The 27,616-nt window shown below is 44.6% G+C and overlaps 2 protein-coding genes across 2 annotated transcripts; both read left to right on the plus strand.

The window, feature by feature from the left end:
* The first annotated feature begins 4,129 nt into the window (after positions 1 to 4,129).
* LOC139565615 (malonyl-CoA-acyl carrier protein transacylase, mitochondrial-like) lies at positions 4,130 to 7,740 on the plus strand. Its single transcript, XM_071386042.1, has 5 exons — positions 4,130 to 4,763; positions 4,999 to 5,086; positions 5,187 to 5,404; positions 5,609 to 5,746; positions 6,043 to 7,740. Exons 1-5 carry the CDS (start codon positions 4,269 to 4,271, stop codon positions 6,313 to 6,315), a joined length of 1,212 nt encoding a protein of 403 aa, XP_071242143.1. The 5' UTR covers positions 4,130 to 4,268; the 3' UTR covers positions 6,316 to 7,740.
* A 4,914-nt stretch (positions 7,741 to 12,654) lies between these two features.
* LOC139565614 (polyglutamylase complex subunit TTLL1-like) lies at positions 12,655 to 27,516 on the plus strand. Its single transcript, XM_071386041.1, has 10 exons — positions 12,655 to 12,927; positions 13,227 to 13,353; positions 13,798 to 14,006; positions 14,268 to 14,448; positions 16,749 to 16,886; positions 17,968 to 18,076; positions 18,229 to 18,372; positions 18,552 to 18,638; positions 19,674 to 19,837; positions 21,393 to 27,516. The coding sequence occupies exons 1-10, from the start codon at positions 12,885 to 12,887 to the stop codon at positions 21,523 to 21,525; spliced, it is 1,335 nt and encodes a 444-aa protein (XP_071242142.1). The 5' UTR covers positions 12,655 to 12,884; the 3' UTR covers positions 21,526 to 27,516.
* Positions 27,517 to 27,616: the final 100 nt, after the last annotated feature.

The raw sequence follows: 27,616 nt of genomic DNA on the forward strand, positions 1-27,616 counted from the left end.
AAAAAATGTAGAACCAGGAACAGATATAGCCCTTGGTTCACTCCAGACCTGACAGTCCTTGACCAGCACAAAAACATCCTGTGGCGTACTGCATCAGCATCGAATAGCCCCCGCGATATGCAACTTTTCAGGGAAGTTAGGAACTTATCGGCAGACTCAACAGCCTTGGTTTCTCAAATGACTGCCTCACCTGGTTCACCAACTACTTCTCAGATAGAGTACAGTGTGTCAAATCGGAGGGCCTGTTGTCCGGACCTCTGGCAGTCTCTATGGGGGTGCCACAGGGTTCAATTCTCTGGTTGACTCTTTTTTCTATATACATCAATGATGTCGCTCTTGCGGCTGGTGATTCTCTGATCCACTTCTACGCAGACGACACCATTCTGTATACTTCTGGCCCTTCTTTGGACACTGTTAACTAACCATACAACTCTCCTTCCGTGGCCTCCAACTGCTCTTAAATGCAAGTAAAATTAAATGCATGCTCTTCAACCGATCGCTGCCCGCACCTGCCCGCCCGCCTAGCATCACTACTGACTTAGAATATGTGGACAACTACAAATACCTAGGTGTCTGGTTAGACTGTAAACTCTCCTTCCAGACTCATATTAAGCATCTCCAATCCAAAATTAAATATAGAATCGGCTTCCTATTTCGCAACAAAGCATCCTTCACTCATGCTGCCAAACATACCCTCGTAAAACTGACTATCCCACCGATCCTTGACTTCGGCGATGTCATTTACAAAATAGCCTCCAACACTCTACTCAACACATTGGATGCAGTCTATCACAGTGCCATCCGTTTCGTCTCCAAAGCCCCATATACTACCCACCACTGCAACCTGTATGCTCTCGTTGGCTGGCCCTCGCTTCATATTCATCGCCAAACCCACTGGCTCCAGGTCATCTATAAGTCCTTGCTAGGTAAAGCCCCGCCTTATCTCAGCTCACTGGTCACCATAGCAGCACCCACCCGTAGCACACGCTCCAGCAGGTATATTTCACTAGTCACCCCCAAAGCCAATTCCTCCTTTGACCGCCTCTCCTTCCAGTTCTCTGCTGCCAATGACTGGAACGAATTGCAAAAATCACTGAAACTGGAGTCTCATATCTCCCTCACTATCTTTAAGCATCAGCTATCAGAGCAGCTTACAGATCATTGCACCTGTACATAGCCCATCTGTAACTAGCCCATCCAACTACCTCATCCCCATATTGGTATTTATTTTATTTATATATATTTATTTTCTCCTTTGCACCCCAGTATCTCTACTTGCACATTCATCTTCTGCACATCTATCACTCCAGTGTTTATTTGCGAAATTGTAATTATTTCGCCACTACAGCCTATTTATTGCCTTACTTCCCTAATCTTACTTCATTTGCGCACACTGTATATATACTTTTCTATTGTGTTATTGACTGTATTGTTTAGTCTATGTGTAACAGGTCGCAGTTGTAAATGAGAACTTGTTCTCAACTGGCTTAGTTGGTTGAATAAAGTTGAAATAAAAAATAAAAGTAATAAAACAATTCTGTATGTGGGAATGTCTTATGTCCTTCCTTCAACCTCATATATCATAAATTGCTATTGCAAATAGAAGTATTATGTTCAACAACTGACATTTTCAGATATTATTTTGACAAACACACTTTGGTGCTTACAATTCATTCTCTATTGTCATAGATTTGGTTGGCACTGTCATCTGTGATCTTTGTGATATGACTTTCTTTAAGCACGTACTGATGAAACTGTCACTTCATATTTTTTTCTTAAAGTCTACAAACACTACATTTATTCACTCTGTGATAGGGTTGGATCCTATATGCTACTTTTATTATTCTCATGTAAATGGTTCAGTGCCTATAATTTAGGCTGTGTGTAGAATGGGGCATAAAGGAAATTACCTCTACTACTAAATTACTACTAGATTATAGTGATAAGGAATACAGCATACAAATGTGGCTTGTGTATTCATTTGCCTATAACTAATCAGAATTCCATTATGTTTACATAAAAAAGAGAATACTTCAAAATGAGAAGATCCTGCCATGGAAAAGACGACAGGGTGGACATAAAGTGGAAAGAAGGGGAAATAACTCACACCATGCAGCAGGACACCTTCAGCTGCGGGATCTTTGTAATGCAGGTTTGATAGTTACATTTTCAATAATGAATGGTTTGCTGTTATGTGACAATTAGGTAAAAAACTATATTTTCTATTTGGTGTAGATGGCCAAGTAAGTTGCACAGAACTTCCCCAACATCCCCTCCCAAATTGATATGGAACCTTCCAAAACACATGGAGCAACTGCGAAAAGAAATGGCTGAGGATATACTAAAAATGTCTGGTATGTAATGACATTTAATTCAAAGTAAATGTAAATTCTTTATTTTTATGTAGTTGTGTCGGACAGCCATATGTTCAGTTCATGCCTATGATTTCAGAGTCCCACTGATAAAGATCCTGGATGTGGCCCAAAGACTGACTGGGTTAGTAACTTTATTTAACATGTTTATAATCTTTATAATCTTTTGACAACAGTGACGGCATGTAAGACAATTTATTATATAACACAATGGATGGCTAATTCGTCATTCGTCGTACTGCATTGCTATTTGATATTATTTATAACGTGTTACTTTTTGTTTTGTTTTAGATTGTTTGTTTTGCATGCCAACGGTGGTTCCATTTGCTGTAACTAGGAATGAAGACAAGAGTTCAACAGAGTAAAGAACACAAACTGGAAGTGCAGTCTTTGTTGTTCAAAAATGTATGCTATACCCCATCCACACTGAAGAAATGTACATCAACCAGGGATAATGAGAAAGTTAACACTGTGAAATGTTTCAAACTTATTTGAAGTTAAGTGTCTGTTGACATGTTGGAAAATATTAAAGGTCTACAATTTCTGTTTAATTTGTCAATATTCAATGTTTCTTCATTGATTTACTGGCCACCATTACTGTGGTTACATGTTCGGTATATGTATTGACCAGCAAACACACTGCAGCCTACCTCACTAGCTCACTCCCCATCCCTGCTTTGGACAATTAATAGCATGACTCTCGTACTTTGCCCTTTTCCTTTATGGTTGATATTAACGACAAAAGGAGATATTATCTGTCTCTCTCCTATTGTGTCCCGCTGTTAAATACTGTGGAAAAATAAAAAACAGGGAAAATAAGTACTTAGAACTACCAATTATTATAGATACATATTAAAGAAAAGGGTAAACACAACACTGGACTGAACCCCCTAATTGTCAAACTAATATTAATGTACAACAATATAGAAGAGACATAACTAGAGGTTATGCAATATGGGTGTATATCCACTGCACGCTTCTTAGGTGTGTAATTGACATGACCAAGGAGCTATTCAAATTTAAAACTATGAAAAATGTATGTTACACCGCATGATTTTACAGTACACAAACAAGAGCATGCAATATAGAAGGGTACATTCGGCACCATGTTTGAAGTCACTAGGTCACATGACCAAGGAGCTATTGAAATTTTACATTTTGAAAAATTAATGTAAAATCATGTGAGATGAAAATGGATAAACGAATGGGTGTGCAATATAGAAGGGTAGTCAGTGGACATTCTGAACCTTGTTTGAAGTCACCAAGTCACATGACCAAGGAGCTATTGAAATTTTACATTTTGAAAAATTAATGTAGAATCTTGTGAGATGAAAATGGACAAACTAATGTCTATGCCATCGGGTTAGCTAGAACCAGTTTTGAAAGTGTTAGTAGTAATGGTTAAATAGCTATTGGAATTTTAAAAACTTGATTTGTCACTATGTTGACGGTCCCTAACTGCTGTTGGTGAACATAAGGAAAACTACAGGCGAATATCGGTCGAATATCCAACCTGAAACTGTCTTTACCTCGGTTTTTTGAAAGCCTACAGAAATGTAACATATTTGTTTGTGTAGGTAAATGGGCCTACCAAGCAATGGCGAAAATATTCAAACAATCACTTGCAATATTTCTAACTAAAGATTGCTATTTCAATATGAGTATTTTTGACGTCTTGTGATGTTTTTGTGTGATTTCTTGTGAATCTGCAAAATGCCCAAACACTGACCGTCGTTCTACGTCAATTGAACGCGACTTTCCACTCCTAAACAATCTGGCTGCGCCCGGCGCCAAATGATAGTCCCGCGGAGTGTATAATATGAGTTCCGTGAATTTATATAAACCTACGAACCGCTTCGGTGGACACCAAATTTAGAGATTGCATGTGGCAATACTATGAACATTAATGTCGTTGTCCTGCGAAAACGTTTATCAGTCAACAAGAGAGGCGCCAGTCTCCTCAACATGATGAGGATACCCTCAATAACGGAGCTTAGGTCATTTCCCTTCTTGTGCAGGAAAGTGTCAAACAACCCCCATCAGCATGGCTCACAGAACGGGACACAAGCATCACCCGAGACCAAAGACCAACTCCTGGAGAATGAACCCAAGGAGGAAGAGCAACGGAGACCCAAAAAGAAACCGAGCGAGTGTTCTGTGCTGCTCTTCCCCGGGCAGGGGAGTCAGTTCGTGGGTATGGGTCGCGGGCTTCTGAAATACAGAAATGTGAAGGACATGTTTGGCGTCGCGCAGAAGATACTGGGCTACGACTTGCTGTCTCTGTGCCTAGATGGACCAGAGGAGGAATTGATGAAGACAGTCCACTGTCAGCCCGCCGTGTTTGTCACATCACTGGCAGCTGTGGAGAGGCTGAACCACGAAAATCCAGCGGTAAGCCACATAGTAGTTGCCATGTCTGTAGCCGCGTATGAGCCGATGCTGTGAGTTGCATGTTATTTAAATAGTTACAAGTGTGCATTTAATGGCAAATTATACATTAAATATATGTTTAACTATACAGCCTAAGACACCCTGATGTTTTATACCAATAATATTATTGTATTTCTCTACAAACAAAACTCTCATCGCACATCTTGTCATCATATGCGACCTCATCCATCTCAAGGCCATTGAGAATTGTGTGGCTGCTGCAGGATTTAGTGTGGGAGAGTTTGCAGCCCTGGTGTTTTCTGGTGCCATGGATTTCGCAGAAGGTGAGCCTCAATAGTCTATCCAATGCTGTGCTATACTTAATTATGAACGGATGGTAAACAATTCTAAGTCGCCATCGTTTTTTTGTCTTTCATCCTACAGCCCTGTATGCAGTGAAGGTGCGGGCAGAGGCCATGCAGAACGCGTCAGAGCTGATCTCTAGCGGCATGCTGTCGGTAATGGGACGGCCCCAGGCTAAGTACAAACATGCCTGTTTGCAGGCCAGGGAGCACTGCCTTAGCCTGGGCATCAAGGAGCCTGTCTGCAGTGTGGCCAACTACCTTTTCCCCGACGGGAGAGTCATCGCCGGCCACAAAGAGGTAGTGGATGGATGGGGAGTCATTATTCTTTGAAGTTGGGTCACTCTCTTGGGCCACAACATCCTGGCTTTACGTACCTCACATTTATTTGAGATCAGAGTCAAGCAGTCTATAGATATACCTAAATGGGTTAGGGGAAGGGGCTAGGGGTGGAATTGACATTGGGAATAAGTCAGACAGTTCCTCCTGTCCTCCCTCCCTCAGGCACTGAACTTCCTACAACAGAACTCGAGGAAACTTCACTTCCTGCGTGCGCGGCCACTGCCGGTGAGTGGGGCCTTCCACACGGCGCTGATGGAGTCTGCCACCGAGCCCCTGAGAGACGTCCTCAGACAGGTGGAGGTACGGAACTTCATCAAATCAGTCAATAATATATTTTCAATTTCCAGTTTGTCAATGTACTGTGCAGCCAGGACGTTACAATATACAACATACGTCAAGTATAGAATATCTCCAGTCGTGTTGGTTGAAGTATGGTGGAGTTTACGAGATTTGATTCCTAACATGGACCACAGACAGATTGTCAATTGTATAATTCTGGTTAAAAACATTTAGTTTCCCTCCATAAATGCCTAAATAAATGTAAAGGAGTGGGAAAATCCTTTACCAAACCCGTCTCTCTACCCATCCCAACTTAGGTACGTCGGCCCGAGATCAACGTGTACTCCAACGTGGACGCCAAGCGCTACATGCATGAGGGCCACGTGCGCAGGCAGCTGGTCAAGCAGCTAGTGTCGCCAGTGAAGTGGGAGCAGACCCTCCACGAGGTGTACGAGAGGACCCAGGGTCAGAGCTTCCCCCACACCTACGAGGTGGGCCCCGGGAAGCAGCTGGGGGCCACGCTGCAGAAGTGCAACATGAAGGCCTACAAGAGCTACACACACGTGGACGTCACCACCCACGATGACTGAGAGGATTATGGTCTGAGGAGTAAGACAGGACTCATGGATTTGTGAAGAGACTCGTATCAATACAGTACAGTCTACATACTGTACAGTATACACCCATTGACAGTATCCTTCCAGTACTAAAGACATTGACACACATACATTACCTACAGTATACTTCCTTCATTGTGACAGAAATTACCCTGTCCATGTAACGGCGTTCCTCTTCCACTTCATACGAAGAGGAGGAGCAGGGATCAAACCAAAATGCAGACTTGTGATTTGACATGATATTTATTTAACAAGACGAAACTAAACACACGAAGAACACTTGATAATTTTACAAAACAACAAACGGAGTAGACAAACCTGAACGTAAGGACTTACATGTAACTCAGAACGAACGAACAGGAAAATTACTACATAAAACGACGAACGAACGAAACAGTCCCGTATGGTGCAACATAGACACAGACACAGGAGACAACCACCCACAAACAAACAATGTGACCCCACCTACCTTAATATGATTCTCAATCAGAGGAGATGAAAACCACCTGCCTCTAATTGAGAACCATATTAGGTACCCAAACCAACATAGAAACAGAAAACATAGACTGCCCACCCAAACTCACGTCCTGACCAGCTAACACATACAAAAACTAACAGAAAACAGGTCAGGAACGTGACATAACACCCCCCTCAAGGTGCGTACTCCGAACGCACCACCAAAAGTCTAGGGGAGGGTCTGGGTGGGCATCTGACCACGGTGGTGGCTCAGGCTCAGGGCGAGGTCCCCACCCCACCATAGTCAATCCCAGCTTACATCTCCCCCTTAGAATGACCACCCTCTTTTTCCACCCACCTAATATAAGGGGCAACACCAAGATAAGGGACAGCTCCGGGACAAGGTAGCTCAGGACAGCGAGGTAGGTCGAGATAGAGAGGTAGCTCAGGATAGAGAGGTAGCTCAGGATAGAGGGGCAACTCCGGACTGAAAGGCAGCTCCGGACAGAGAGACAGCTCTGGACTGAGGGGCAGTTCCGGATTACTGGCAGCTCCGGGCTGGCTGACGGCTCTGGACGCTCATGGCTGGCTGACGGCTCTGGACGCTCATGGCTGGCTGACGGCTCTGGACGCTCATGGCTGGCTGACGGCTCTGGACGCTCATGGCTGGCTGACGGCTCTGGACCCTCATGGCTGGCTGACGGCTCTGGACGCTCATGGCTCATTGGCGGCTCTGGACGCTCATGGCTCGCTGACGGCTCTGGACGCTCATGGCTGGCTGACGGCTCTGGACGCTCATGGCTGGCTGGCGGTTCTGGACGCTCATGGCTCACTGGCGGTTCTGGACGCTCATGGCTCACTGGCGGTTCTGGACGCTCATGGCTCACTGGCGGCTCTGGCAGATCCTGTCTGGTTGGCGGCTCTGGCAGATCCTGTCTGGTTGGCGGCTCTGGCAGATCCTGTCTGGTTGGCGGCTCTGGCAGATCCTGTCTGGTTGGCGGCTCTGGCAGATCCTGTCTGGTTGGCGGCTCTGGCAGATCCTGTCTGGTTGGCGGCTCTGGCAGATCCTGTCTGGTTGGCGGCTCTGGCAGATCCTGTCTGACGAATGGCTCTAGCGGCTCCTGACTGACTATCGGCTCTGACGGCTCGGGACAGACGGGCGGCTCTAATGGCTCGGGACAGACGGATGGCTCAGACGGCGCTGGGCAGACGGATGGCTCAGATGGCGCTGGGGAGACGGATGGCTCAGATGGCGCTGGGGAGACGGATGGCTCAGATGGCGCTGGGGAGACGGATGGCTCTGGCCGGATAAGGCGCACTGTAGACCTGGTGCGTGGTGCCGGAACTGGAGGCACCGGGCTAAGGACACGCACCTTCATGCTAGTGCGGGGAGCAGGGACAGGGCACACTGGACTCTCAAAGCGTACTATTTGCCTGGTGCGTGGTACCGGCACTGGTGGCACCGGGCTGAGGGCACGCACATCAGGACGAGTACGGGGAGAAGGAACAGTGTGTACAGGGCTCTGGAGACGCACAGGTGGCTTAGTGCGTGGTGCCGGAACTGGAGGCACTGGGCTGGAGACACGCACCATAGGAAGAGTGCGTGGAGGAGGAACAGGGCTCTGAAAACGCACTGGAAGCCTGGTGCGTGGTGTAGGCACTGGTGGTACTAGGCTGGGGCGAGGAGGTAGCGCCGGAAATACCGGACTGTGCAGGCGTACTGGCTCCCTTGAGCATTGAGCCTGCCCAACCTTACCTGGTTGAATGCTCCCCGTCGCCCACCCAGTGCGGGGAGGTGGAATAACCCGCACCGGGCTATGTAGGCGAACCGGGGACACCATGCGTAAGGCTGGTGCCATGTAAGCCGGCCCAAGGAGACGCACTGGTGGCCAGATATGTAGAGCCGGCTTCATGGCACTTGGCTCAATGCTCAATCTAGCCCTACCAGTGCGGGGAGGTGGAATAACCCGCACTGGGCTATGCACACGTACAGGAGACACCGTGCGCTCTACTGCGTAACACGCCGTCTGCCCGTACTCCCGCTCTCCACGGTTAGCCTGGGAAGTGGGCGCAGGTCTCCTACCTGCCCTTGGCCCACTACCTCTTAGCCCCCCCCAATACATTTTTGGGGTTTCTTCACGGGCTTCCGTGCTAGCCGCGTACCTTCATAAATCCGGTCTCTCTCTCCCATTGCCTCCGCTCTCCTAATCGCCTCCAGCTGTTCCCATGGAAGGCGATCTCTTCCAGCTCGGATCTCCTCCCATGTGTAGCAACCTTTTCCATTTAACACGTCCTCCCATGTCCACTGCTCGAACTCACGCTGCTTGGTTCTGGATTGGTGGGTGGTTCTGTAACGGCGTTCCTCTTCCACTTCATACGAAAAGGAGGAGCAGGGATCGAACCAAAATGCAGACTTGTGATTTGACATGATATTTATTTAACAAGACGAAACTAAACACACGAAGAACACTTGATAATTTTACAAAACAACAAACGGAGTAGACAAACCTGAACGTAAGGACTTACATGTAACTCAGAACGAACAGGAAAATGACTACATAAAACGACGAACGAACGAAACAGTCCCGTATGGTGCAACATAGACACAGACACAGGAGACAACCACCCACAAACAAACAATGTGACCCCACCTACCTTAATATGATTCTCAATCAGAGGAGATGAAAACCACCTGCCTCTAATTGAGAACCATATCAGGTACCCAAACCAACATAGAAACAGAAAACATAGACTGCCCACCCAAACTCACGTCCTGACCAGCTAACACATACAAAAACTAACAGAAAACAGGTCAGGAACGTGACAGTCCAAATGAACTCATTCAAGTGACCTTGCACCAATTAATAAATACCTGGTATTTATGAGAGTCAAGTCAGTTTGGTTTTTCTCAAGTTTAATTTTTTTCTCAAGTCATAAAAAAAAAAAAATCCAGCTTCCTTTTAATGGTGTAATAAGCTACATAAGATAGTTGTAGCAATTAAATGTTTAACCAGTAACAGGCCCAATCTTCATAGAAAAGACTGCAGACCAGCAACAGTCTTTAAAACATGCATTAGTTGATAAGACTAAAAACTGTGATCCAGCACAATCAATTCAATAACACACGGTATTTCCTTTTTCTTAAAGTCTATAGTAAAAATTGTTTAAAGATCTCACTCAATTAGGAAATTGTCCAACACAAAACATTGTAGCTAGAAGTCCAGCCGAGGCCCTCAGTGCAACGGTTAGCCTTTCTACTCCTTCCACAATGCAGTGCAAATGGTTGCCGTGGCCACCAGTGCCACAGTGGCAAGCGTTGCTTTGGCCCAACCAAGGCAGTTAGCAGGTTGAATACTGGAAACCTGTGTAGGGGCAAGGGACAACACATGAGTAGTAGTAAGAGACTTATCCCCTACCCCCAATGCACATGAGATGTGAGGGAAGTAGATACTGTAGGTATACGTAATATGCTGGTGGCTCTTACCCAAGCCTCTGCTCTCTGTGTAGCCTGCCTGTGGACAGCAGAGGCCAAACAGGCTTTGGCCACACCGGGCAAACTTTTCACTCCCCAAATCTGTCCTTGTATCCCCCTGATAATGAATTACATGAAATCTTTGTTAACCATATTATTTTCATTTATCGCGTGTTAAATATTTCTTATGTGCAAAATAAGCACTGATTTACTAGTTGTTTGGCACAATAGATCCTGGTCTTTGAGCCCTCTCACCTGTGGATGCTTCTAGTCAGGGCATGGGCAGGACTTGTCACATGGAGAGTTTGTGGCACAGGCCACTGATTAGAGTGTCTCTCTGCCCATTCACGGTCCAGTCTGTCACCCATCTCTGCCAGCTGACAACCTGTAGTCCGGGCAGCCCAGGCATGGATCCTAAAGGAGGGACGGACAGAAATTATGTTCACGAAACATTAGAAATGTGTTCTTTATTCCTTGAGGTAATCAGTGATTGTGTAGCAACAAAGTGTCCACTTTCAACCATTTTGCTTTCGCCCAAAATGCCAGATTAGTGACTACTTCAATGGAGGAGGAAATGAGGGTTCAAATACTGCCTTTGAATGTCTGTTATGACATCATTATAAGAGATAACATCAGCTAAATATGTGTATGTGACCAATAAAATTGGATTTGATTTATGAGAGAGTTTGAGTAAAATGTAACAATTTCTTATCTCGTATCGTCTGTGTAAACTGATCAACAGGTCAGGACTAGAGTGACGTAGCCTCTACCTGAGATTCACATCAGACAGGGTGACGTTGTCCACCTCACTAGGTCCAGCCCTGATAGAAATGGCACGGCATCGCTCTCTTCCGTGCTCCACCATTTTGTTTTCTGAAAAAAGAAAAGAGTTTGCCACACGCATGTCATGAGTTTCAGTGTGTTGCACTCCTAAATTATGTGGAAGCTATGTCAGGACAACAGTTTTTTTGTGTGTGTTAACAGGTGAGTTATTGCACCTAGCTGTGTGTGTGACTATGGTCATAACTTTAACGCCCATAATTATCTACCTGTGTAAATATTGAGTCATGTGACCAGAAGTGTGTTGCCGGGGAGATTATTCAGGTCAGTGCACACAAACTTTCCTCATCCTGAAATGATGTCATCTTCAGGATTCACTGCACAGGATGGGCTCAATGAGGTTTCAAGATACAGTGTGTGCGGCGCGCGACACATAAATAAACACACGTGTGTGTGACCTACATTAGTGCATGTCACGTCAGTTTTTACTAGGAATCTCGATGTGAAACACAAGAGAGTTTAGTGTTGAACACACCCCTGGCTCTGCTCACCTGTCCCTAAACTGTTCTGTCCCTCTGCTCCCGTGCTGTTGGAGAGGTAGTCGCAATGCAAATGGTGGATTTCCATTACTCAAATCAACCAAACGGCTACCATCACAAAACAATTGCTTCCTTGTTTTGTCATCTTAAAATATACATTTGATTTTGTAATAATACATAATGTCTTTACAAATGTAATGTCTAAAACCAATCCAATGAAAGGATGGATTTGTAATTAGTCTTGCTTTAAAATAATTGGCAAATAGAAATAAATACAATAATGTAAAATATATGTAATAAAGATACTATGAATTATTTAACTATTAAATTAATAATAGTATTATTGCTAATAACATCATATATGCCTTAGCTCTACAACATGATCAAATCATAACAATATTATTTGTGGATAGTAATGTTTGATAGGGGTTTGTCAAAACAAGGTGATGTCATCCTCTTCACCAAACAAATATTAGGTCGATTTGAAGATCACACAAGCAAAAAATAGAGTATAATTTGCCCTATTTCAATGTAAAATATTTAAACAATGATATTGTCATCGAGTTTCACATCTATGGAAGAGCAGTACTGCAGTCAATATCTGTCTACACAATGTTCCTTGTCTGACAACAAAGGAACAGGTGCATTGTAGAATAACAAAACATGTAAAACGTACCTATTTTGTAGATTAAAGTAGACGCCGCCCTGTAAAGCAAATAATAGGGGCATTATAGAACAATATCGTGAATATAAAAAATGTTTTGAACATTTCACAGTTGTTTAAAATGTTCCTACTTACAGCAGCGTCCTTTAATCTGTTGTTTTCAGGTAACTGCCACAATTATCAATTCAACAGCCACGCCTATGGCAGTTACACCAGGAAGATCCTTGAGGTGTGTTTCTCTCAACAACCACTAGAGGGCAACACGAGGCGAAAAATGTCCTTGCATGCAAAAAATTGGACCATGTGCATTTAGCCCAACCCTGAGGTGAAACGAGCGAGGAATATTTGACAGTTCGACGCGTCGTCGGTTGCCTGGTTATTCACCCGGAAGAGCACGGTATTCATCCTCCAGCTGACTGGGATGGATCAATAAATCATGATAAGAGATAACTAGCATCCACCCTTTTAGCAGATTAACGTTACATGGGTGAAGTCAATAAATTGAGGATTTCTCCTTTATAATTTGCATTAAATTCCCCTTGAAGGCGATTGAACCAGACATCACGATTGGATGAAAATCATTCTCCTTTGCAGGTGTCTCAGGCAGGGTGGATCCAGCTAGCTGGGACTGATGACAGGTTGTCTGACAAGAAGATTAGAAGATCGATTTCCAGGTAGCTAGCTAAAACTGTTATTTGGTGTGGAAGGATACATAGATACTTAGCTAGCTGACATAACGCGATTGTGTCCAATGCTTTACAGTACACCAAAATGCTACCAAAAGACAGTTGTGAATATAGCACATTAATTCAGTGTTTTTGCGAGATAGCTAACAGCAGTGGCTCATCATGGGCAAAACAATAGACTATTAACGTTAGTTATACCTATGTTTATTACACGTGCTAAGCTCATCTTTGCATGTGTGTTTGTGCTTGCATTGGTGTGTGTGTGTGTGTGTGTGTGTGTGAGAGAGAGAGAGGAGGAACCATGGCTAATAAGGTGAAATGGGTGACCGACATTGAGAAATCCGTACTCATCAACAACTTTGAGAAGAGAGGATGGACTCAGGTCACAGAGAGCGAGGACTGGAACTTCTACTGGTAGGCTGTCATTGGAGCTATGGAGCTTTCTCTGAGTGACAATACACAGTGGGTGCTTATGAATGCCAGTGTAGCACATACAGAGATCAGGGTCGTGTTCAGTGGGCACTGATCAGGAGAGAAGAATGCTTTGAAACAGTCATTACTACTTGGTCTTGTCCAATAAAAACGCTCATCTTTTTTAAAAAATTTCTTTTATTTGTGCCTACTGAACACAGCCCAGGACAACATAAAAAACAGTACAAATAAATACATAAAGATATTGGTTCAGTGGTAAATTAGACAAATTGCAATGATGTGTAACTGTAAATAACAGATAATGTCGTTCAGAAAAACAGAAATTCCTGATTAATCACAAAAATCCAATCCCTGACTGACTACCCCCGCGAATCTCCATCAGCCTTGGGGAAACCCTGTTTATGATCCGTCTATGCCTCCCTATAGGATGAGCGTCCAGACCATCCGGAACGTGTTCAGTGTGGACACGGGTTACCGTCTCTTGGACGAGCAGATGGTCAACCACTTCCCCAACCACTACGAGCTGACCAGGAAGGACCTGATGATCAAGAACATCAAACGCTACCGTAAAGATATGGAGAAGGAGGGAAGCCCGCTGGCCGAGAAAGACGAAAACGGGAAATACCTTTATTTAGGTGTTAGTTGTGAGCTTTCCCGTACACGCACACTGCTTACTTACAGTATATGTAAATAAATGTGGATGTAAAATACATTTAAATTTCAATTGCACCTGCTACAAGGGGCTCTGACTAGAAGTGTCCCTTTTTCGGTTTCTTGGGCTATAACAGCTAAACTCACTCATTATTTTGTGCTGTTAAACAAATGTCATCAATACTGTCCTTTCATATTTCTCTGCGTTTTTATACTCCCTAACTCCCTCTCTGGTTGTGTCCCAGACTTTGTGCCGGTGACGTTCATGCTTCCAGCGGATTATAATCTGTTTGTGGAGGAGTTCCGTAAGAGTCCTTCCAGCACGTGGATAATGAAGCCGTGTGGGAAGGCTCAGGGAAAAGGCATTTTCCTCATCAACAAACTTTCCCAGATCAAGAAGTGGTCCCGAGACAGCCGTACCTCCACGTGAGTGCTGACACACACCCACAACCACACCCACACATACATACAGCTGAAGTCGGAAGTTTACATACACCTTAGCCAAATACATTTAAACTCAGGTTTTCAAAACTCCTGACATTTAATCCTTGTAAAAATGCCCTATCTTAGGTCAGTTAGGATCACCACTTTATTTTAATAATGTGAAATGTCAGAATAATAGTAGAGAGAATTATTTATTTCAGATTTTATTTATTTCATCACATTCCCAGTGGGTCAGAAGTTTACATACACTCAATTAGTATTTGGTAGCATTGCCTTTAAACTGTTTAACTTGTGTCAAATGTTTCGGGTAGCCTTCCACAAGCTTCCCAAAATAAGTTGGGGGAATTTTGACCCATTCCTCCTGACAGAGCTGGTGTAACTGAGTCAGGTTTGTCGGCCTCCCTGCTCGCACACGCTTTTTCAGTTCTGCCCACAAATTTTCTATGGGATTGAGGTCAGGGCTTTGTGATGGCCACTCCAATACCTTGACTTTGTTGTCCTTAAGCCATTTTGGAAGTATGCTTGGGGTCATTGTGCATTTGGAAGACTCATTTGCGACCAAGCTTTAACTTCCTGACTGATGTCTTGAGATGTTGCCTCAATATATCCACATACTTTTCCATCCTCATGATGCCATCTATTTTGTGAAGTGCACCAGTCCCTCCTGCAGCAAAGCACCCCCACAACATGATGCTGCCACCCCCGTGCTTCACGGTTGGGATGGTGTTCTTCGGCTTGCAATCCTTCCCTTTTTCCTCCAAATATAACAATGGTCATTATGGCCAAACAGTTCTATTTTTGTTTCATCAGACCAGAGGACATTTCTCCATGTGCAGTTGCAAACCGTAGTCTGGCTTTTTTGTGGTGGTTTTGGAGCAAAAGCTTCTTCCATGCTGAGCGAATTTTCAGGTTATGTCGATATAGGACTTGTTTTACTGTGGATATAGATACTTTTGTACCTGTTTCCTCCAGCATCTTCACAAGGTACTTTGCTGTTGTTCTGGGATTGATTTGCACTTTTCTCACCTAAGTACGTTCATCTCTAGGAGACAGAATGCGTCTCCTTCCTGAGCGGTATGACGGCTGCGTGGTCCCATGGTGTTTATACTTGTCACAACTTCCTCCGAAGTCGGTCCCTCTCCTTGTTCGGGCGACGTTCGGAGGTCAACGTCACCGGTTTTCTAGCCATCGCCGATCCACCTTTCATTTTCCATTTGTTTTGTCTTGTCTTCCCACACACCTGGTTTCAATCCCATCAATTACATGTTGTGTATTTAACCCTCTGTTCCCCACATGTCATTGTCCGGTATTGTTTTTTGTAAGTGCACGTTATGTCTGGGGTTTTGTCCCATTATGATTATTGTATTTTGTTCACGGTGATTTTTCTCATGAAACTGCGCCGTTGGAACACAGTCTTTGCTCTCCTGCGCCTGACTTCTCTACCGCCAGTACGCACGCCGTACAATATTTATGTACTATTGTTTGTACAGATTAATGTGGTACCTTCAGGCGTTTTTATATTGCTCCCAAGGATGAACCAGACTTGTGGAGGTCTACAATTTTTTTTCTGAGGTCTTGGCTGGTTTCTTTTGATTTTCCCATGATGTCAAGCAAAGAGGCACTGAGTTTGAAGGAAGGCCTTGAAATACATCCACAGATACACCTCCAATTGACTCAAATTATGTCAATTAGCCTATCAGAAGCTTCTAAATCAATAACATAATTTTCTGGAACTTTCCAAGCTGTTTAAAAGCAGAGTCAACTTAGTGTATGTAAACTTCTGACCAACTGGAATTGTGATACAGTGAATTATAAGTGAAATAATCTGTCTGTAAACAATTGTTGGAATAATTACATGTCATGCACAAAGTAGATGTCCTAACCGACTTGCCAAAACTATAGTTTATTAACAAGAAATTTGTGGAGTGGTTGAAAAACGAGTTTTAATGACTCCAACCTAAGTGTATGTAAACTTCCGACTTCAACTGTATATACACACACACACACACACACACACACACACACACACACACACACACACACACACACACACACACACACACACACACACACACACACACACACACACACACACCTATACTAACTACTGATAAACATGTCCTGTGTGTAACTGCCAAAGGTGAGTGTTTGCTTGCATTTGCATATGTCATACAGGTAGTATTACCCCACTACTCTTGAATCTGCTGTTCTCAACAGCATTGTCCGTAGATGAGTTGTCCATAGATAAATGACTGATGCTCTGTATCCTTTGTTTTTGCAAGGTTTGTAGCGGTCTCAAGTGGCAAGGAGGCCTATGTCATCTCTCTGTACATCGACAACCCACTGCTGATCGGAGGCAAGAAGTTTGACCTGCGTCTCTATGTGTTGGTTACCACCTATCGACCTCTCAAGTGTTACATGTAGGTTTATGATTAACCTAAAGCCTACAGCCCGGTTTCATTTCCCTCAAGTCCTACTGCTCTGAAATGACTGGATAGGTGATAGGTAATAAATAAATAATAACTTAATTGTCCCTATACTAACAGAAACATAGACAGTCTGTTACATGTAATGCAAATACATCATTATAAACAGTGCAGTATGCATATACTTTTTCATAATTCTGTAATTATGAAAAAGGTGTACCTGTGGATGTATTTCAACGCCTACCTTCAAACTCAGTGCCTCTTTGCTTGACATCATGGGAAAATCAAAAGAAACCAGCCAAGACCTCAGAAAAAAAGTCTGGTTCATCCTTGGAAGCAATATAAAAACGCCTGAAGGTACCACGTTCATCTGTACACACAATAGTACGCAAGAATGAACACCATGGGACCACGAAGCCGTCATACCGCTCAGGAAGGAGACGCGTTCTGTCTCCTAGAGATGAACGTACTTAGGTGCGAAAGTGCAAATCAATCCCAGAACAACAGCAAAGGACCTTGTGAAGATGCTGGAGGAAACAGGTACAAAAGTATCTATATCCACAGTAAAACAAGTCCTATATCGACATAACCTGAAAGGCCGCTCAGCAAGGAAGAAGCTACTGCTCCAAAACCACCACAAAAAAGCCAGACTACGGTTTGCAACTGCACATGGAGAAATCCTCTGGTCCTCTGGTCTGATGAAACAAAAATAGAACTGTTTGGCCATAATGACCATAGTTATGTTTGGAGGAAAAATGGGAGGATTGCAAGCCGAAGAACACCATCCCAATCGTGAAGCACGGGGGTGGCAGCATCATGTTGTGGGGGTGCTTTGCTGCAGGAGGGACTGGTGCACTTCACAAAATAGATGGCATCATGAGGAGGGAAAGTATGTGGATATATTGAAGCAACATCTCAAGACATCAGTCAGGAAGTTAAAGCTTGGTCGCAAATGAGTCTTCCAAATTCTGTATAACATTAATAAAGGATATTGCTAGGATAAATGATAACTTCAGCATTTGATCAGATCAGTATTTGACAATTTGGTCCATTTGGACCTTTGTGTTGCTTCCAGGTATAAACTGGGTTTCTGCCGGTTTTGCACAGTGAAGTACACCCCCAGCACTAGTGAACTGGACAACATGTTTGTGCATCTGACCAATGTGGCCATTCAGAGACATGGGGTAAGTGTGTGTGTGTGTGTTGTCAAGACAGATAACATATACACAACACACTAAGTGGGCCTAAAGCAGGCAGAAATGGCTCCTACATAAATATATGAGTTTCTATGTGTATATATTTCTACATGTGTACAATACATCTATACACGTTGCAGGATGACTATAACCATGTCCACGGTGGGAAGTGGACGGTCAGCAACCTGCGTCTGTACCTGGAGAGCACCAGGGGGAAGAAGGTGACCAGCCGACTGTTTGACCAGATCCACTGGATCATGGTGCAGTCCCTAAAGGCTGTCGCTGTGAGTGGTCACACACACATACTGAAACAAAAACATGTTCCCCATTTTATCTCTGCTGTGTTGCAGCTGCTCTTCCCTTTTTCACTCCTGTCCCACACACTCAACACACTAACTTCCTTTTCCCCTCTAAACACTCCCGCTCTCTCTTCCTCTCCCTCTCCCCGTCTCTCTCTTCACAGCCCGTCATGAACAATGATAAACATTGCTTTGAGTGTTATGGATATGACATCATCATCGATGACAAGCTGAAGCCATGGCTTATTGAGGTGAGGCGCCCACCCACACACACACTGTAATTACATGACATAGGCAAAAATTATGTCTCTCTTATTGTGAACATACTATAGTTTTACTCACTAATTCTAGTTCCTACTAAGATGAGCTTGTGTCAAAATGTTTTCTTTGTTCTGCATTGTTTGTGAAGTGAAACCAGTGCTGCGTTCCTTTCTCTGGCAAGTTTAATGTCCTTAGGGTTGACTTTTCTCTCTGTGTGTGGGTGTTTGTATATGTGTGTGTGTTTGTGTCTGAAGTGTGTTTGACTTAAACCTGCTCAAGGCAATGTACAGAAAACAAACAGTACTCTGGTTCACCAGCAGTTATGTATGTTTTTAGGATTTAGGAATGGCACAATGAAACAATTGTCTGTTGTTATGAGCGTTGGACTAGTAACCGAAAGGTTGCAAGTTCAAGTCCCCAAGCTGACAAGGTAAAAATCTGTCGTTCTGCCCCTGAACAGGCAGTTAACCCACTGTTCCTAGGCCGTCATTGAAAATAAGAATTTGTTCTTAACTGACTTGCCTAGTTAAATAAAGGTGTGTGTGTGTGTGTGTGTGTGTGTGTGTGTGTGTGTGTGTGTGTGTGTGTGTGTGTGTGTGTGTGTGTGTGTGTGTGTGTGTGTGTGTGTGTGTGTGTCTTTCTGCGATTGGTCTCTCTTTTTCTCTCTCTTAGTTGTCCATGTGGGTGTCTGTGTGCCAGTATATTTACAACCCACACCCACCGTTGCTGCTAATACATTGTCCGTGTGGTACATTTCCTGCCTGATAAGCAGTTCCCAGTTCCTATGGGGACCGATAGGAAATGAAAACAGTGAAATAGTGAGGTCATTCCTGCCTGTTACTAGTCTCCAGTACTTTGTACTCTACTCATACTCAGGACAGAACTTTCCATGCTGGCCCGTGTGTACATAATGACTAATGCTTATCCTGACCTGTGCTCTCTGCTTTGTGTGTGTGTGTGTGTGTGTGTGTGTGTGCGTGCGTGCGTGCGTGCGTGCGTGCGTGTATTCCGCGTCTGTCCTCCAGGTTAACGCTTCTCCGTCGCTCACCTCCAGCACAGCCAACGACCGGATCCTGAAGTACAATCTGATCAATGACATTCTCAACATCGTCACACCCAACGGGGACATTCCCGACTGCCGCTGGAACCGCAGCCCACCCCGAGAGGCCCTGGGCAACTACCAAGTCCTGTGAGTGACAGCCCCCTCCTATCACAGCGCTTGAGGGAGAAAACAGGCCTGGGGCGTGTTCAGCAGGACGCAGCGTTTCAGAATATTTAGATAGAATTATGCTATGCTTCTCTGACATGTAGAATATGGAATCAAGTCGGATCTAATCATGGCATTTATATCTGCAACATTTGACAACGTTTGACTACGGAACGTGGCTCAGGGTAAAAAAACAACACTATTTGTAAAAAATAAAAAATAAAATACTGGAATGCCAGATGGGCAGGGTTTGCCGTTTTGGAACTATTGGTCCATCAAGCCAGGATTAACGGTTAGAGAAAATACCTATAACCGTGAACTGATTCAGGATCAGATGAACTGAAACAAGCCATCTACGATTCACCGCATAGCAGCTTCTAGTCATTGTTGCACACAGCCTTTTACCTCAGAGGTACATTTTTGTTGTGACGTTATCACTATATTGTCTTTATACTTCCTATATCCGGCATCCTTACTTATTTTATGAGTTGGATAACACTTTGGGAGGGATCTTAGACCATTCCTACATACAGAATCCACAGGAGGTTGGTGGCACTATAATTGGGGAGAACGGGCTCTTGATAATGGCTGGAGCAGAATGAGTGAAGTGGTATCAAAACCATCAAACACATGGTTTCCATTTATTCTGTTCCAGGCGTTATTATGAGCCGTCCTCCCCTCAGCAGCCTCCACTGACAGAATCCTTCCAGATCCTTGATATACTTCGTCTGCGCTTATAGACTGCCCTCTTCAATTCAAACCACAGCTTTTCAATAGGTTTCTACTTTTGATTTTGGAGCCAATTAACCATTTCTTTGTGGATTTTAAAGTGTGCTTGGGGTTATTGTATTGCTGGAAGTTCCACATGCGGCCAAGTTTCAGCTTCCTGGCAGAGGCAACCAGGTTTTTGTCAATAATATCCTGATACTAGGTAAAGTTCATGATGCCGTTGACTTTAACAAGGACCCCATGACCAGTGGAAGCAAAATAGCCCCGTAAGATACACCACCAAACTTTACAGTAGGTACTGGGTTCTTTTCTGCTCATGCATTCTCATTTCGATGCCAAACCCACCACTGGTATGCGTGGCCAAAGATCTCTATTTTTGCTAATCTTTATCAAGGGTGTCAATAATTTCGTACCCCACTGTAGCTCTTTCCAGTACTCTGTCTTACACATACACTCTTAGAAAAAAAGGTGATATCTAGGACCTAAAACTGTTCTTCGGCTATCCACATAGGAGAACCCTTTGAAGAACCCTTGGAACACAAAAGAGTTCTACCTGGAACCAAAAAAGGTTCTACCTGGAATCAAAAAGGGTTCTCCTATGGGGGCAGCCAAAGAACCCTTTTGGAAGCCTTTTTTCTAAGAGTACTCCCTCTCTCTATTCTCTGTCTCTCTCTGTCTCTTCCCCTCCCTTCCTGCCTTTGTCTCTCTCTCTCACCACTCTCTCCCACCCTGCCTCTCTCTGTCTTCCCCTCCGTCCCTGCCTCTCTCTCTCTCCCTGCCTCCCTCCCTCTATCTCTCCCTTTCTCAGGTACGACGAGGAGCAGGCGCTGAGCGAGAATGCAGAACGTGACCTACGGAGTCGCTCAGGCCAGTCGCTGGGGTCTAAGGGAACGGCGAAGGTGGGCACCGGGCCTCGCCCAGCTGCCGCCACCTGGAAGTGAGGTGGTAATGTCCAACGCCTCACTGTGCCTCACTGTCCCTTCACTGACCTCTCGTTGCGCTTCCTGTGTCATTCATGGGGGAAAGGGGGTCGGGGGCAAGGGACAACCCAGACAGAGGGATGGAAGGATGACAGGGAGGGAGGGAGAGGACCCAGTAAGCTCTGAGGACCCTGCCATGTATCACAAGCAAGGACACGTGTGTGTGTCAGTAAAGAAAGGGTCACACACACTCACGTTTAGCAGAAGCTCTGTATAATACACTAAATAATAGCATTTATCAACCTTTTATATAGCAATGGGAAAGGGACATTCTCAGATGACTGTTAGAGGATTTCATCAATGCATTGAATAATGTTTACATATATTGTTGTGGAATTGTCTGACTTTAATGTTTTTGATGTTTTCAAGCAGAATATTTGCAAGGTTAAGACACATTGACGTGTGTAATTATTCTGTTCATGTCTGAAAACCGACAGGTTTCACCTCTTTATTTTGAAATGTATGACCCGAAAAGCATTTGCTATTTGTTGACTGTATAAAACATAGTGTAATGGACAATGCTAACAACAAACAAAAGTAAGACTGGAAAGTGAGCTTTGAAGCGTTTGCTTTTCAAGCCACTGGAGTAGGCTATAAAGTGTATAAGACTACAGTATGCATAGGACAGTCAATGTATTGGAATTACTTTTACAAAACTGAGAGACTTGTTCAATGTTTGGTTATACAACTTTACTTTTGAGTTGTTACTCATAAGTTCACCGTTGGGATAAAGAAATGCTTTTATAGTTAAATATCTGGATATAAAGTGATGAGGTCAGCTCTTCAAACGTTGAAATACCTTTCATTTTGTGTTGTGGATGACATTGCCATGCCAACATATATTTTCCTGTGGTGTGACCTTGGAGGGGTGACCTCGAAACCAGGGTTGCGTCCCAAAGGGCACCCTATTACCTATGGGCCCTGGTTAAAAGTAGTGCACTATATAGGGAATAGGGTGCCATTTGAGACACTGACCAGCACACCCTTGGTCTGCTTGTGTGTTTAAGATAATCCCATTCTGGTTACAGTGTGTGGTCACCTCGAGCGGTTGGCATACAAGAAACTAAAGCTGAAGTGGCTACTGAGCTATAACAGACTGAACCATTCTGATTGTGTGAAAGTGAAAGAAAAAAAAATGTCACCTTTATTTAAATAGGCCATGGTGGCGAAGCAATTACAAAATAGCAATTAAACACTGGAATGGTAGGATGTACAGAGGATGAATGTGCAAGTAGAGATACTGGGGTGCAAAGGAGCTAAATAAATAAATACAGGATGGGGATGAGGTTGATTGGATGGGCTAATTACAGATGAGCTATGTACAGGTGCAGTGATATGTGAGCTGCTCTGACAGCTGGTGCTTAAAGCTAGTGAGGGAGGTAAGAGTCTCCAGCTTCAGAGATTTTTGCAGTTCGTTCCAGTCATTGGCAGCAGAGAACTGGAAGGAGAAGCGGCCAAAGGAGGAATTGGCTTTGGGGGTGACCAGTGAGATATACCTGCTGGAGCGCGTGCTACGGGTGGGTGCTGCTATGGTGACCAGTGAGCTGAGATAAGGCGGGGCTTTACCTAGCAGAGACTTGTAGATGACCTGGAGCCAATGGGTTTGGCGACGAGTATGAAGCGATAGCCAGCCAACGAGAGAATACAGGTCACAGTGGTGGGTAATATATGGGGCTTTGGTGACAAAACGGATGGCACTGTGATAAACTGCATCCAATTTGTTGAGTAGAGTGTTGGAGGCTATTTTATAGATGAAATCGCCGAAGTCGAGGATCGGTAGGATGGTCAGTTTTACGAGGGTATGTTTGGCAGCATGAGTGAAGGATGCTTTGTTGCGAAATAGGAAGCTGATTCTAGATGTAATTTTGGATTGTAGATGCTTAATGTGAGTCTGGAAGGAGAGTTTACAGTCTAGCCAGACACCTAGGTATTTGTAGTTGTCCACATATTCTAAGTCAGAACCGTCCAGAGTAGTGATGCTGGACGGGCGGGCAGTGATCGGTTGAAGAGCATGCACTTAGTTTTACTTGCATTTAAGAGCAGTTGGAGGCCACGGAAGGAGTGTTGTATGGCATTGAAGCTCGTCTGGAGGTTAGTTAACACAGTGTCCAAAGAAGGGCCAGAAGTATACAGAATGGTGTCGTCTGCGTAGAGGTGGATCAGAGAATCACCAGCAGCGAGAGCGACATCATTGATGTATACAGAGAAGAGAGTCGGCCCAAGAATTGAACCCTGTGGCACCCCCATATCGACTGCAAGAGGTCCATACAACAGGCCCTCCGATTTGACACACTGAACTCTATCAGAGAAGTAGTTGGTGAACCAGGCGAGGCAAACATTTGAGAAACCAAGGCTGTTGAGTCTGCCAATAAGCATGTGGTGATTGACAGAGTCGAAAGCCTTTGCCAGGTCAATGAATACAGCTGCACAGTAATGTATCTTATCGATGGCGGTTATGATATCGTTTAGGACCTTGAGCGTGGCTGAGGTGCACCCATGACCAGCTCTGAAACCAGATTGCATAGCGGAGAAGGTACGGTGGGATTCGAAGTGGTCGGTAATCTGTTTGTTGACTTGGCTTCCGAAGACCTTAGAAAGGCAGGGTAGGATAGATATAGGTCTGCAGCAATTTGGGTCTAGAGTGTCTCCCCCTTTGAAGAGGGGGATGACCGCGGCAATTTCCAATCTTTGGGAATCTCAGACGATACGAAAGAGAGGTTGAACAGGCTAGTAATAGGGGTTGCAACAATTTCAGCAGATCATTTTAAAAAGAGAGGGTCCAGATTGTCTAGCCCGGCTGATTTGTAGGGGTCCAGTTCTTTAAGAACATCAGCTATCTGGATTTGGGTGAAGGAGAAATGGGGGAGGCTTGGGCGAGTTGCCGTGGGGAGTGCAGGGCTGTTGACCGGGGTAGGGGTAGCCAGGTGGAAAGCATGGCCAGCCGTTGAAAAATGCTTATTGAAATTCTCAATTATAGTGGATTTATCGGTGGTGACAGTGTTTCCTAGCCTCAGTGCAGTGGGCAGCTGGGAGAAGGTGCTCTTATTCTCCATGGACTTTATAGTGTCCCAGAACTTTTTTGAGTTTGTGCTACAGGATGTAAATTTCTGCTTGAAAAAGCTAGCCGTAGCTTTCCTAACTGCCTGTGTATATTTGTTCCTGACTTCCCTGAAAAGTTTCATATCACGGGGGCTATTCGATGCTAATGCAGAACGCCACAGGATGTTTTTGTGCTGGTCAAGGGCAGTCAGGTCTGGAGAGAACCAAGGGCTATATCTGTTCCTGGTTCTAAGTTTTTTGAAAGGGGCATGCTTATTTAAGATGGTGAGGAAGGCACTTTTAAAGAATGACCAGGGATCCTCTACTGACGGGATGAGGTCAATATTTTTCCAGGATACCCAGGCCAGGTCGATTAGGAAGGCCTGCTGGCTGAAGTGTTTTAGGGAGCGTTTGATAGTGATGAGGGGTGGTCGTTTGACCGCAGACCCGTTACGGATGCAGTTATAGAGGCAGTGATCGCTGAGATCTTGGTTGAAAACAGCAGAGGTGTATTTGGAGGGCAAGTTGGTTAGGATGATATCTATGAGGGTGCTCGTGTTTACGGATTTGGGGTTGTACCTGGTGGGTTCATTGATAATTTGTGAGAGATTGAGGGCATCAAGCTTAGATTGTAGGATGGCCGGGGTGTTAAGCATGTCCCAGTTTAGGTCACCTAGCAGCACTAGCTCTGAAGATAGATGGGAGGCAATCAGTTCACATATGGTGTCCAGGGCACAGCCGGGGGCAGAGGGTGGTCTATAGTAAGCGGCAACGGTGAGAGACTTGTTTCTGGAAAGGTGGATTTTTAAAAGTAGAAGCTCGAATTGTTTGGGTACAAACCTGGATAGTTAGACAGAACTCTGCAGGCTGTCTCTGCAGTAGATTGCAACACCGTCCCCTTTGGCAGTTCTATCTTGTTGGAAAATGTTATAGTTAGGGATGGAAATTTCAGGGGTTTTGGTGGTCTTCCTGAGCCAGGATTCAGACACGGCTAGGACATCCGGGTTGGCAGAGTGTGCTAAGGCAGTGATTAAAACAAACTTGAGGAGGCTTCTAATGTTAACATGCATGAAACCAAGGCTTTTACGGTTACAGAAGTCAGCAAATGATAGCGCTTGGTGAATGGGAGTGGAGCTAGGCACTGCAGGGCCTGTATTAACTTCCAAATTACCAAAGGAACAGAGGAGGAGTAGGATAAGGGTACGGCTAAAGGCTAAAATAACTGGTTGTCTAGTACGTTCAGAACAGAGAGTAAAAGGAGCAGATTTCTGGGCCCGGTAGAATAGATTCAAGGCATAATGTACAGACAAAGATATGGTAGGATTTGGATACAGTGAGGGTAAACCTGTGCCTAGAGTGACGATGAAAGAGATATTGTCAATAGAAATATCATTTAAACCAGGTGATGTCACCGCATGTGTGGTAGGTGGAACTAAAGTGTTAAATAAGGCGTATTGAGCAGGACTAGAGGCTCTACAGTGAAATAAGGCAGTAAATACTAACCAAAACAGCAATGGACAAGGCATATTGACGTTAGCGAGAGGCATGCGTAGCCGAGTGATCATAGGAGTTCAGTGAGTGGCTTCAGGCAGCTTGCGGGCCGGGGCTAGCAAGCTAACAGAAGGGCCTTGGAGGGACGTCGCGACGAAAGAAAGTGTGTTGTGGCCCCCTCGTGCTATTACATCGGCAGACGGATCAGCAGGGCTCCGTGTAGTAAACCAGGCCAATTGGCAGAATAGGTATAGTGGCCAAAGAATTTGTCCGGTGGGCCTCTTAAGCTAACAGTCCGATGTGCTCTGGACAGCTAGCAGGCCGATGTGCTCTGGACAGCTAGCAGGCCGCGGCTAGCATGCTAGCGGATGGGATTTCGGGACGAAACGACGGCGGAGCCAGTTGAGAAAAACCCCATTGGGCGAATCACGTCGGTGGTCCAGTCGTAATGAGTCGGTGGGGGTCCAAGCCAGTTGGCAAAAAGAGGTATTGTAGCCCAAGTAGTGGCTGGTGGACCTCTTTGACTAGCTGGGAGATGGGCCTAGCAAGGCTAGCACCAGGCTAATTGGTTATTGCTTCGGGACAGTGACGTTAGCCAGGAGTGGCCACTCGAATAGCAGCTAGCTAGCTGCGGTGATCCAGGTGGGGGAAAAAAACGTTCAGAGCTTGCGGTAGGAATCCTGAGATATGGAGAAAAATAAGTCCGAATTGCTCTGGTTTGAGTCGCGCTGTGCAGACTGGCGAGAGTTGTCCGTGCTAGAGGTGGCTGATGGCCGCTAGCTGACTACAAGCTAGTTAGCTGGCTAGCATCTGTTGGGGTTCCGGTTCAGACGACGGTTCAGAAGACGGATCAGCACTATATGGTGGGTATAGTGGCAAAATAATTTGTCCGATGGGCCTCTTAAACTAACATGATGTAATAATCCATAGAGTATTTTTATTCAAGTCTTACCATACATCCCACCCCACCTCACTGTGGTCCCCAGAGTTGTTAAAGGGATAGTTCACCCAAAGGAAACCAATATGTAATTTGGTAATTTGGGTGAATTATCACTTTAACAGTCACCATTAGGTTTTGCCTTTAATGACGTGGGCTTTTTTGTATAGAAGACTGTACCATGTTTTATATATACTAATATGGTGCTGCTGCCTTCGTCTTACAGATGGTTTTAGTACACAATGAAATATACACTGTTACATTAAAATAACGTATTTTGATGTACTCTTTACACTATTTGGTTATGCATTTCATGTCATCCTTTTACCCTCATTCTTTGTTGCATACAGGTAGCTGCAATTATATTTTTCTATATACATGTACTGAATATAGGAATTATAACATGCAATGTTTTTGGTTTTTAAATGTATAAATAATTCCTGGTGCCTCAAATGTCTGCATGTATTAAATTCAATTAAACAATGGGGGATTTGTGTAAATCTCTATTTTTTGGGGGTCACCTGTGTGCATTAGACAGATTCCCACACCTAACACGGACTGTGTCAGAGCACTCTGAATTTGAGA

The sequence above is a fragment of the Salvelinus alpinus genome, chromosome 37 (assembly GCF_045679555.1).
Source record: "Salvelinus alpinus chromosome 37, SLU_Salpinus.1, whole genome shotgun sequence".
Classification (NCBI taxonomy): domain Eukaryota; kingdom Metazoa; phylum Chordata; class Actinopteri; order Salmoniformes; family Salmonidae; genus Salvelinus; species Salvelinus alpinus.

Excerpts from the sequence above, each read along its gene's own strand:
- LOC139565614 (XM_071386041.1), top strand. The coding sequence starts at position 12,885 with ATGACAGGTTGTCTGACAAGAAGATTAGAAGATCGATTTCCAG. Across the intron at positions 14,007-14,267 it reads CGGGAAATACCTTTATTTAG|ACTTTGTGCCGGTGACGTTC; the intron begins GTGTTAGTTGTG and ends GTTGTGTCCCAG. Across the intron at positions 19,838-21,392 it reads CTGGGCAACTACCAAGTCCT|GTACGACGAGGAGCAGGCGC; the intron begins GTGAGTGACAGC and ends TCCCTTTCTCAG.
- LOC139565615 (XM_071386042.1), top strand. The coding sequence starts at position 4,269 with ATGAACATTAATGTCGTTGTCCTGCGAAAACGTTTATCAGTCAACAAG. Across the intron at positions 5,087-5,186 it reads TGCCATGGATTTCGCAGAAG|CCCTGTATGCAGTGAAGGTG; the intron begins GTGAGCCTCAAT and ends TTCATCCTACAG. Across the intron at positions 5,405-5,608 it reads TCATCGCCGGCCACAAAGAG|GCACTGAACTTCCTACAACA; the intron begins GTAGTGGATGGA and ends TCCCTCCCTCAG.